Genomic DNA, 13,313 nt, shown 5'->3' with positions numbered 1-13,313 from the left:
TTTATAGAATATTGGCCATATGTGATTGATGTATGTAAATCTGCCGGGCTGGAGGAGTGTCAGAACAAATCGTCACATATCGATTTATGTTAATCACAAGTGTACAATGAGACACATTATCTGTTTGACATTTGATAGAAATAGATTTAAAATGCCTAAACAGTTATTTCCTGTTATTTTTTGGCTTAGATGGTTGCATTACTATCAGAGGGTATAGCACCAAATGACCATGGCTAGGTTGATGTCGTCAACATGAAGCAGACTGGAGTGTTTAGGAGAACATGTAAATCAAATAACACATACCTTAATAGTAGTTTACGCCAAATTCCTGTCAGGAACGATTTGAAAAATTGTTCCACGTGAAGACACATTATCTTAAGACAGTCAATCATCGCCCACGTTAGCATTGTGTTCAATATTTGGTTGACGTCTGTAATTTATTCAGAATCAGAAAAGTACTCGTACATTCTGCTATAATTAATATATTTATGCCAGATGAATCCAAGTAATATTTCATTAATTTGGTTATCCGTATATACAATTTTTAATTATATATTTGGAGAATTTATCTCTGATACAATGATGTATGAAATAAAAAAAAATCTGCTCAATTTTGCATAAAACAAACCAAAACCCCTTGTTCAGTATTTAACATACTGTTTATGCAAAGCAGCTTGAGAGATATAGTAGGAAATAATTCCATAGCTCTGTATAAAGGAAACTTTTAACAATTTTAACAAATATACATGACACTACATTGACACAATAGCAAACAACCACGTGCAGAATAATGTGGAGATCAATATGCTTATGGAGCACGAAATGAATCAGAAGCGCAGCCTATTGGACCACGTGACTCTCCCGGGTATGCCGGAAATCGGCCCAGTTTTAGTTCAGAATGTCGAAATGGAGACTGGTTGATGGATGAATTTTTAATGGTTAATTGTAAAATCCTTTAGTGTGTAATTGAACAATTGATTCACAGTTACTTCAATAACTTTATCTCTTACGGGCAAGGTATATAAGCCACTCAGCACGCGACAGTCATCTCAGTTCTAAAGCAAACGTCATCATTGTCGGAATTCTTCCGATTCAAATCCGCATCATTTAGACTCTTATCTACGACCTAAGTTTAGATGATCCCAAATATTTCCATGCTGCCACAGATGTGGTTAGTTCTTGTTCTTGCGGATGTAGTGCTTCTAGGATTTGGACGTGCTATTGAGGTATTTACATTTTAAACGTTGTATGTCCAGGTTTGTTGCCTATTTATATAATTTTGATAGTTTTAATTTTGCAAATATATATTAGGATACTGCATTTATATCCTACTTCACCTTTTCCTCTTTATTTTTGTAGAAGTAACTACGTTATGTCATTAAGTATTGTGTAATATTTTGACTTTTCTACGGTGTCAACATTTCATGTGATTTATTTCTCATATCAAGAAGAACTCAACCATACAAATAGAAATTTGAAATTGAACTTGTTTCAAAAAACCATGCTATTTGTGTTTTCTCCTGTAATATCTATAATATAATTGCGTTTTTCATTTTGAATAGTTATCTAGGAATTCCATTAAACAAACCAATCTGTTGTTTTCTTTTACGTTACAAACATTCTTTTCTACAGCTTGAAAATGTAATTACTGATGTGAAGATATATAAATGTGGCAAAACAACAAGTATGTATAAACATCTACATTTTGAGTTAAAGTTGGACGTACTTCGATCAATGCTGTTGGCTATAACATGATAATAATAAAATTTAAGAGCTACATATATTTTTAGGGAACACAGTACAACGTAAAAGGCTTGAAAGGATCATAATAATATAATAATTTAGATGTACTAAATTTACATATCTTATGTTGTAAGATTATCTTTTATGCAAAAGAGTAATCTTATTTTTAAATTGAAGTATACGTTAATAATTTTTATCTGGAATTTGTTTCAAAAATATCGTTCGTTTATTAGACTAAGCTTAAGCCATTATTTCATCAAATTGGTTTAAAGCTACAGACCAACCTGTATGAAATTAAATCAAATTATATAAAGGCATGTTTAAAGTAACATTATTGATCACCAGTAGTTATTTTCATTTACAGCAAGTTTATTCAACCTTAAATATTTTACATTATTTGTGCTTGTTTGTTTTTCTTCATTTTCATTAGAATCAATAATTTCTTCCTTGATCTCATCATGAATAATTCAAGATCGAGTTATATAATTTTGTAGTTACAATGACAAAATCTGCAGTAAATGTGATGAATCGGAGCGTAAATTATACTGGATACATTGTACATGCATTTTACGGATCAATGAACTGCAACGTTACGTGTGTATACACAATATTCGGTAACAGTTACTGCCCTTGTTGTAATTACTGTACGCATGACCGTGCAACCTTTTTATAAATTTAATCAGCTCAAATATTGACTTCAACTTGTTAATGCATCAATGCACTAAAATGCTGTCTTCAAAGCAGGATGCAGATCCGCAGCGCCTAGCATGACGTACAGCTATTTCATGCTACATAATTTCTTGCGATTAAGTCAATACTCTTTATGGCAATTTCTACTTTCACTCCGATTTTATTATAACACCACAAAAATAGCATTTTTCCAATTAATTTCACTCATTATTGAAGACAATAATTTTGGGTATGAAATTGTTATTGAATGTTTTATATTTTCCTGGGACCATCATTACAATGAAATGTAAATAATAAATAGATTGGTATAAATCGACATTTAAACAAAAGACGACACATTTACGACTATTTAAAAAGGATATTGAAACAATATAATTAATGCATTATCTCCATGGGAACAAAAGCTTTTCACTGGAATGATCGTGTGATCTGGTAGCTTAGTCACTTGCCTCTCACAAAGCCGGCCGAGATTCGATTTCCGGTACAGAACACCGAGTTTTTTCACTAAAGTTTTAGCACTGGTTTTGCAATCCATGTACAAAATTACCTTTCTATTTAAAGGTCTTACCCGTAATATATTCTTACAAAAACTATCGAGGAAACCTTCGTTAGTCTTACGAAAACTACTGGTAAACTGGAATTGTTTCAAAACAGATTAGTGATATACCTACATACGTTTCTAAATCCGGACATTAACCAGGCAAAGGGTGTCCCTTCACATCAGACAAAATGAGGTCATATAATTCCCCTGCTGTCCTTATATTGCATGATCTTGATAGGAGACTAAATTTCGCTGTGAGGTAGGCTCTGGGTTATTTGCCCTTAGTCAAGAAATTGGTCAGAAATTGGTAGTTTCTGCTCCTGCTGAGCGCTTAGCATTTACTGAGTGGAACGACTGGTTTTTCCGTTGTGACCAGTGCGGTGTGGTTGGCAATAGTTCCACTCTTCCTATGTCTATAATTTGATTTGATCACTCCCAGCAATGAAACCGCAGAATTCAGTGTTACCGCATACTGTTCCGTTTCTTCGTGCCAGGAGTGCATATGGAAACGAGTTTTATGTATGTTACAGACATTTGTCTTTTTTTCTAATTTGATCTCCTGTTTGGCACATTTGACATGCCGTATTACATGAAATTTTATTTATTGTTGCTATGAAACCATAAAATTACAAACAGCGAACCGCTTTTTTAATAATTGGGATCACTGTTTCATAGATCGACCCCGAATACCTATGTTTGTGGTTTAGACCGTTAAAACGTTTTTCGTTTGTAGGTTCAACAGAGGTAACCTTTAAAGAAATAAAACAAATACCTGTTACAATTTACACAGTAGTATGTAGGTTGGGATTGCAAATTATTTAAAGCTTTTGTTTATACTATTCTTATTAGTCCTATAAGTAAGTCGTGACCTTTATGGGACACGTGGATTACCAGCTTTGTTTAATAGGGATAGGCTTAGGTTACCTCAGGCTTTTCCTTGTGAATGTGTCACAGGGGATGGAACCTCGGTGTGATTAGCAGTTTCGTGATAATTAGGGCAGTTAACCGTTAGACATATATATATTTAAACTCATATAAGTGTGTATTTGCTCTAATCAGTGTTTTAATCGTGTTCCATATTAAACGAAAAAGCGTATTTTAAAAAACAAAACATAAATGACCACAACTGCTTATTCAGAGCAGAACTAACAGTATGACAAAAACGTTAAAAGACATTCCAACAGGTTTAATGATAGACCACCTGAAAAGATTAATTACTCCGAGGCCTAATCCTGCATTGGACTAATTATAAACAAGCCGGGTTAATTTGCGGTCGGCCCCGTGCCAATTACCCTAATTACACAGAATAATTTTCTGAACTTTCGAACATACAGGCCTAATGTCACCCTAAAGGATACATACATCACCTGAAGTATCCGGTTGCTGAAACTCTTATAATTATTAATCGCTGAGAATATGCTGGTTTTTATTATTTGTCTTGAGATGGGTCTGAAGTGCTTTATTTGTAAAAAGTAAAGGAGTAGTATATCTTCTACGTCTAAATGTTCTTCACGCGTTTGTCACGTCTGATGATAGTGTGGAAAATAAGTTCATTTTATAATTGGACGATGAGGGTGTTTCTTGTTAGCACGCCCGGATCCATTTTAATGTGGAATATATACAATTATAACCATGTATATGTATGGCCGATTGAAGGTCCCCCCCCCCAAACAAAAATCATTGCGACACGTTCATATATGATCATTTCACTTTTCAATATACACGATATGTTGTTGCACTGTAATTGTATCATTAATCATATTTATTTTAGGAGCGATGCCAGGACATGTACCTGTGGTACGCTAAAAAGCAAACAAAACCCATACCCACTTTCATTTAATTTTGGCACCTGTTTTGACGAACATGTTATTGAACTGAGCGACATGATTTGGCGTCCAATCGCCTCCGTCAAAACAACTTCTTTTCTCTAATCAAATTATGACTGAGCCTTAGGGGAGTACGCCTTTATTAGGAGATGGCGTGAACATAGAAATGATGATCTGTACTATAAGGGTTATGCGATAATCGGTACTGAAGGAATACCTTGATATTGACTAGACATCTCATGTGGAAACGGGACGGCACTCGCACAGATAACACGAGATCTACATATGAAATGAAATTCTATATTTACTAGCATAGACATAAAGAGCAGAATTTATACACGTTAATTGTTACACAATGGTCTTGACTTGAGCCAGTATCGTTTTTGACTTGTAAAATGATAAGCATAATCATGCAGTGTTTTAACAACGTTGTACCATATCTATCATCTATATTTATATTGCAACTGAACTGTGTAAAGGAATTTCACCTATTCTTTCAATGTACAGTATCATCTTCATTTTCAAAATTGAGACCTCACTACGTTTTAGAAATTTGGTTAGATTGAAATATATTGATTACGCAAAAAGCACCACCACGCGTACCACGGAAGGTTTTCTAATTTGAATCGCGTTTCCCTCACTTCAAGGTATTAGAAGATAATCGTTTTTGGTAGTAACGCTTATCACTTTAAAGGTGTAAATTTCCCCTATGAGATTTTTCTAGGTTTAATTAGAGTACACGAAGCCATTGCTGCTGGCAAGCTATTCTTTCCCAATTCCCAAATTTGTTTTACAAATCCATTAGTACCTATAGGGACTTTTCCCAGTATACCTTCGACACGTACTCAAAGTAAACAAATCCATGAACACCCGTGGGGACTTTTGCTAAGATACCTTTCAAACGTATTCTAAGAAAGAAGTTGGCTATTTGTTTAAGGGTTGGTTAGTAATCTGCGATTCTCTTTCATCTCTATTATTTTGTTTAATATCTCGTTGATTGCAACTTACTGTGGCTACTTGTTTTAATTAACATTGTCAGGTATTTCTTTGCACTTATTCATGTGACTTGGTTTATCTGTTTCATTGTAAATTCTCTTGTAGCATTATAGTTGTTGTTTTTTTGTTTTGTTTTTTTTTCCATGGGAATTGTTATTTTCATTACTTACTTAATAAATATTTCCCCAAATATAGATGTAAGAGAAATATTAAGTACTATTAATTGAATGATCAAAGACTGAATTATGTTTAACACTACATATTGACATTCTATGATCAATAGCAACCGTACGATTTATCACAGGGGATGCCGAATCATCGTCAGCCTTCGTGTTGTTATTCTGAATTATTAAGCTTATGAACTTGAATGACCCAAACCCGTCACCTTCGTGACGTCAATGTTTGTCATATTAATGACACATCAAGGGTAAGATTGGTTTGATTTTCAAACGTAACATCTGACAGTTAATAACAATGAATATTAGCGAGTGACACATTCCGTTACGATTGCTTGCTCTCTGAAACATTCGGTTGGATTTTATCTTTTATATTTTCGAATGAACAAAAGTATCCGCATTAATATACTTAACTCCAAGTGGAACACTATTTTTAACCAATGTTTTGTTAAATATAACATTTGCCATAATATAGTGGTCTATTAATTTCGGCCGCATTGAAACTCTACTGTTTGTTTGATTAAATTAACGTCCAATTAACAGGTAGGGTCATGAAAGGACGGCCTCGCATGTATGCGGTGTGTTGCGTGTATGAAGTGTGGGTGTTTGTTGCGGGATACTGCGGTATGCATGTATTCGTGTTGTGTCTTCTTGTATAGAGAAACTCTTACCCTTTTTATGGTGCTATATCACTGACCCATGCCACCGTAGACACCAAACAACACCCCTACTCGGTTACATTATACTGACAACGGCCAAATCAGTCGTACCACTCCCTTCAAGGGACAAACCATTAAGGCTAATTCTGTTACATAACTACGAAGCAAAATATGACATATATTAGTGTTCTTCATTTCCTGTAATACATATAATAAGAAATATTGACAAATTTCACGACATTGTTAAGTATTTGGAGTGATACCGTTGAAATTCCAAATCGTTGATCAAAACGATTAAGCAGGTACAGCATGTGCTTTGTACCCATACCCAAGCCAATGTCACGCACGTTAAACAAATGCAATTCATAACCTCTGAGGAGTTGAAGAAATTATATTTAGACAATAACATGCATCTAATAAGGTAAACACATTACTGTAAAAGCGATTTGAGTAGTTCCAGACAATAATTTCTCTACTATACTGGCAGCTTGTGAAGTAGACATATTTATCATCGATCGGACATGGACTCCTAGACGATCTTCGACTGTTTCAAGGATCATCTCAAAATGTTTTAATTTTGCCGAGGACGTCCCAGATGTGAATAGTTTGTCGTTGTTAAACTATTATAATGTTTACTGGACAAACGATAATGCGTAAGGCACAGAGTGTAATGGTCTCGGGTTCGATCCTCACTAAAGCTTTATTAAAGTTACTTTTCTTAATTATTTTTTATTTTTATTTATTTCTATAATACGCATCAGCCACAGTCATAATACTGCTTTAATGGCAAATACATTAGTACTATCAAGAGTATTTATAATCACCATGATAAAGCATATTCTTTTAAACAGTTTTAATTTTGCTTCAGTTATTAACCATGTTTTATAACAATAACGCTGTCTTGATATCAATAATCTCTACAAAATTAAGAAAAGTATTCCTTATGGTTATAGTGTTGTAGCTATAAATAACATTTTGCCCATTTGTCCAACAAATAATCTATTCATTCCTCCTAATCTTTGTCATCCCTGCATTAAGTCATTGACAACTTCTAAAATTTAATAGCCTATTCAATCGGAATTCAACCTCTTTTCATGAAATTTGCATTAATTCCCACCAATAGATTCAATTTTCTCACTGTACTATCATTATGCTATCATATGTTTATTACAAAATGATTAATGGAGCCAATGCCATTGGAAACGTTAACATAAATATTTTGATTGAAAATGAGTTCAAAGTTTTTTTTCCATTTTGAAAAAGCGCTATTTGATTTGATTTATTGATTTCCCAGTTTCTTTCGGTTTGACTTATTTCATAATACATGTTTCTCTAAATTGCTTTATATTAGAAAACGGACCAATTATTTATGCCATGTTATGGTTGTGCAATCTTAAAAACATGTCTGCACGATATGAAAATAGGGTTTTTTATTTGACATTGATTGCGAAAACAAGTTATACAACTTATATAAATCACTTTCGATGCCCAGATGAAAGCGAGCAGGGGGTCTTAGAGTGGAAAGAAACCACAGAGTGCCCCGAGAAAACCCATGTGATCGGTAAGCGACCCCTGAGCTCATCGCACGATATCTGGATCGAATTAAACATTGAGGAATAGACAATTTTTTTCATAATGGCTTAAGCTTCGGTGACCTTTCGTATTGGTCAATCATAAAGGTAAAATGAAATATCTTACAGAGCTAACATAATCTTTTCGTATATGTATAGTCATTTCTTCCTAACAGCATATGATACTATATCCAGCTAAAGAATACGCATCTCACCCGAGATAAGTGTACACGATTATGTACACATAAGTTTTATCGTAGTTTCTATGAAGTTGCAAAACTACAAGTTTTTTTAATGTAGATACCATAAATGTGACGCAATTAGCGAATAAGTAACTATATTGTACGAGAAAGGAACAAAGATATGTTAATAATGCATTGTTATGCATTGTGAGATGACCCCTCAAACCGCCGAAGTCGTACTCCGAGTCTATGTCTTTGTCGATATTAGAAACGTCTAGTAGGAGCAGAAAATTCCACTTTTCCTCATTCCTCACAGAAACCAACGCTTAACTTAAGGCAAAAAGAAATGAAGCGGCGTCAAGGGAGAAAGGAGAAGAGAGAAGTTAATATCCCAATTTGTGTCTCCTTGTCATCGGTGATTTGTTATCAATAAACATAAAAACTAGAACGTTCACGAATTACCAAATTAACAGAAAGTTAAACAAAATTAAGCTATTTTTTGTTTAGAAATACTCTACTGAAACATACTACAAACGCCATAGCCAGCCCAGTTCCATTATAATGAAATAAACAAAGCGGTCCTCTAAATCGCTTTATTCTCGGGCAAGTTTAAAAGTGACAATTTAATTATTGACTGTCGAAATGAAATCAGCGTTGGTGATTCGAAAGTGTAAATGGATATTATGATTGATGGAATGAAATAATGTTTTATTGACTAGCTTTTGAAATTCATTTCTAGGTTGACACAGGTTAGAAATGAACGCCTTAGGGTATCTGCAAACATTGAAACCGAGAGACAGAGAGACATCTTATTTGTTAGCATAGGTAACGCATCGACAAGTACCGACTTTCATGACCGATTCAGTCTATAACGCCTTTTAATGAACAAATTCTTTAACTTTTTACATCGACATGATTACACCACGTTATTTTTATGGAATGAGAACAGTTTGGTTAATATGCAAACGAAACCGTAGGTCGTAGATGTTGTTTGGAAACATACATATTATTTGTTTAAGCTAGTTCAATACTTATAAACCTAGGAAAAGACAAGAAAAATCTAGCATTTTGGTGACAAATTCTGCACTGTCTCTGCTGATAATTAGAATTACAATTGTAAGCCGATGGTGAATTGTCCTTACAAATTTTGAAACCTGTGTATAGTGACCTGGTTACCATGGCTACCAAAATTATTTCGACAAACAAAAACCTGCATGCACATCTACACAGAGTCCATAACAATACTGTTATAAATATAAAATATAAACTTTATTTATTTTATATCGATTGAGAAACAAGTTATACAACTTAGTTAAATCACTCTCGATGGCCCGGATGTAAGCGCGAGAGGGGTCTTAGTGTGGGAGGAAAACAGAGAGCCGGGAGAAAACCCACGTGATCGGGCAGGTGACTCCTAACCTTTTCACGTCTGTGCCGGGGATCTAACCCCGGCCGGCTAGGTGAAAGGCGAGTGTCTTAACCACTACACCACCCGACCACCAACAATACTGTTAAGTTTCATTGAAAATGACGCAGTAGTGCAAGAGAAATTGTCTAGACAAATGTGTTATAAGTAAGCATTAAAACATATGATAGAAACTTCAATATGAAATCCACTCAGTTTTGACGGGCAAAAAGCTATTATCATTTCTATGAAACTCATATGCAGGCGATAAGTTCCACACAATACATTTAGTTTTGGTTTTTATTATCATATATTGCATGAAGGTCTAATTATATTTAGCTTGATCACAGTAGTATATTTTATTGTTATAAAATAAACATAATTGCTTGTATAATTCATGCTGTCCCTTTACAATAACCACATTAAAATAATTCCCATTCGGTATAACACTGAACAACTAGTTCTCTTTACAATGTATTACTTCCCTAACCTCATATCTTTGTTGTGTGTCCTTGTGGATAAAAATTGTGAAAAGCGATGACCTACTTCATTTAATTGAAGATGGACAGAACAAATTGATTTTCGAAAAAGCGTATCATGATTTGCGTGTGTAGTGGTAATATATCAGCTTGGAAGTTTTTTTTAAATTAACAACACTACTACACTCCCCAAGACTTCAGAGCACTGTGTATCACGTCGTTATACATCCATATTTTAATTTGAGGTAATTCAATCACCTGTCATTTCATAAAACGAACACATCGCGAATATTGCGGTCGTCGGTGTCTTGAACCCTGGAGATTAATTCCCGCTTGTAACAAACATTTCGTTTGGCTAAAACATTTCTAAAATAAGTCTGGAGAATAAATTAATATTGTTTGTAACAACCCTTTACATTGGCTAAAAAATAGGTAAACAGTTCTATCAGCTAAAATGAGATAAGACTGATTTATAAGGAATAATTTGAATATTGTTTAATTTTTGTGAAGTACGTGTCTTTGGCAGGTTGTCAGTAGATGTTCAAATATTTAGCAATAAAATTTAGCCCCAAAATAAAGCATTAAATAGATACGTCGTTAAGAGACCAAATGAAGAAGACCAATGTAATTCCATTGGCCGAGATCCTTACAGTTACCATAAAAGCAATCTTGAAATTGTACAGATAATACGTGTGTGTAATATCTTTTTTGATGATAGTAAGTAATCAACTTGATTAATTCTCAAAATTTAAATCTATACTTGCGTCAATAGTACATCATTTCACTAATGTCAGTTAAAATCAACAACGTTAATAAATGAACTTGACGACTTCAAAATAGCTGAACCGCAATGTTCACTTAAAATTGTCTGCTAGTTACGGCCTACATGGACTAATTTTAATCTGAAATACTTACAATTTACCATCAAGATTAGGTGATTTTACCAGAAACTTCATATTTTTTCTACGTCTACAAGGTTTGTTTGTTTGTTTGATTCAATTAACGTCCTATTAACAGCTATGGTCATGTAAGGACGGCCTCCAATGTATGTGGTGTGTTGCGTGTATGTTGTGCAAGGCAAAGAGGTATCATTGCTTTATGACTACAGGACCCTGTGCTACATTCCTTATTTTTTATGAACGGTATATTTTGATTTGTTTGTGACATGAATTGACCTCCAAGTTATCTTGATTTACTTATTATTTCTAACACAATTAAATCTGCTTCGTCCTTCGCCGCCCGCTATTCGTATTTTTTCATTTAAACAACTTCTTCTCAAATACTAAAATGCCCAGGATACTGATACTAGGCCTGTAGATGATTGGCTACCAAAGTTGTTTTCAAATGAATGACCTTCAGTCAACGTCACAGGGGTCAAAACGGAACAAAATTTTCAAACAGCGGCTTGTAAATAACCAAGAAGCCAAGAAACCCGATATTGACCTGTTGCATGTTGACATGAAGAGCTACCAAATTTGTTCAAATGTAAATTGAAGAAGAAAATCCCTACAATTAGGGACTGGAAAACACACATGTTTTATTATAGAAATGTGAAAATGTATGGGATACAAACTTTTTCAAATAGTATAGTAATAAAGTATATTATATCTGGTTACATGTATGTATGGATGAAATAGCATTCTAACTTTGGGTCTTCATACTTTTTTACCTGCTTAAAGTCCTTTGGATGCTATCACGTAAACTTCTTGGTGTTTTTTATAAATATACATAGCAAATATTGAATTGCATAATATGTGTTTTCCTTTAATCATGTTGTTTTTTTTAGTTTGTTTGTTCTTGTATTGAAGCATGTTTGGGTGAATCCTTCAACTTATTCAAGTAAAGATCTTGACCTACTTTTATGGTCAGTTGTCAAATAAATCGACGATTTATTATCACTACTTTATACTTTGACTGTTTTGTATTGTGTCGGTAGTCGTATAATCCTTCAGGCCCATTGACCTTTTGATTTTAAGTTACCCAGTTTGAATCTCGTTGACTTTAATATAAAATTTTATATTTACAGGACGATGGTCGGTTCCTTTGCTTCCCGTCACCTAAGACAGAACAGCTCTGCATCTGCTTCGATATGGAAGAGTCAGCTTACACATACGTTGCGACAAATGATCTTCCGCCCCAAATGATAGTTGCGGTTCAGGGTGGATACATCGACGACACATCTTCTGATGAACATACTATGGACAGGGAAATGGAGCATGTGCACCATGAGAAAATAACCGGAAGTGACGTCCAGGAACTGAAATCTCTACTCCTTAATTTGATACGACAGGTTTCAGCCTACCAAGGTTTAAGCAAGCGTTCTCATATGATGTCCAAGCGACCTTTTGATTCAATATCATATGGAAGCTATTTCGGCGGTTTCGGTAAAAGATGAATACTGATTGAATTCGTTAAACCATTATGACAAGCTACATTGTGAAGATTTCAACTATGTATTACCAGGAAACTTAATTCAACAATATATTTCAAAATCACGAATACAAACAATCCTGACACAGTTCATGGTATATATAAAAACAATTAATTTATATATTGCTTCAGATTTTTGGTTAGCTATTATCGATAAAGGAATAAATTGTTCGATATACGACACGGTTTCTTATTAAAATGCATTGGTTTGATAGAAAAGAAAGTATTTGTATCAAAACAGCATATTCTATAATTGCATACATATTCTTTGTTCGAGTTGTTTTTGGTAATATATAAATATATGATGATTAGGTTTTTTTTATATATATATATTTTTCAATAACGTCATTATCATTGCTGAATTCATTCGAAATGTGTTGCAAACGTCCAAGTGTCTCGAGACCCCCAGGGTCATATAATTAACAATTTTTGTAAAAGACCTTTCGACTTTTCTATCTATTATCTATCTAGATGAAGAGTATTTGATTCTACCACATCTGTGAGTGGTGAAGAGTTTTTGAAATTTTAGTCGATTTTTCCCCTTTTGGCCCGTCCCGCAGCACCCCGCAACATTTCATTGAATTTGCTTCAGAAGTTTTGGAGAAGAAGTCGAAA

General features: G+C 34.1%; 1 protein-coding gene across 1 annotated transcript; it reads left to right on the top strand.

Annotated features, from left to right (window-relative positions):
- Positions 1-909: 909 nt before the first annotated feature.
- LOC138310086 (uncharacterized) lies at positions 910-12,961 on the top strand. Its single transcript, XM_069251226.1, has 2 exons — positions 910-1,226; positions 12,295-12,961. Exons 1-2 carry the CDS (start codon positions 1,137-1,139, stop codon positions 12,661-12,663), a joined length of 459 nt encoding a protein of 152 aa, XP_069107327.1. The 5' UTR covers positions 910-1,136; the 3' UTR covers positions 12,664-12,961.
- The last annotated feature ends 352 nt before the right edge of the window (positions 12,962-13,313 follow it).

Source organism: Argopecten irradians, chromosome 1 (genome assembly GCF_041381155.1).
Source record: "Argopecten irradians isolate NY chromosome 1, Ai_NY, whole genome shotgun sequence".
Classification (NCBI taxonomy): Eukaryota; Metazoa; Mollusca; class Bivalvia; order Pectinida; family Pectinidae; genus Argopecten; species Argopecten irradians.
Note: the sequence above shows the minus strand (reverse complement) of the source record. Positions and strands in the feature narration are given on the sequence as shown.

What these genes read in the sequence shown, in the direction of transcription:
- LOC138310086 (XM_069251226.1), top strand. Translation starts at nt 1,137, where the DNA reads ATGATCCCAAATATTTCCATGCTGCCACAGATGTGGTTAGTTCTTGTT. An exon ending in GATTTGGACGTGCTATTGAG is followed by an intron (nt 1,227 to 12,294) that starts GTATTTACATTT and finishes TTATATTTACAG; the next exon opens with GACGATGGTCGGTTCCTTTG.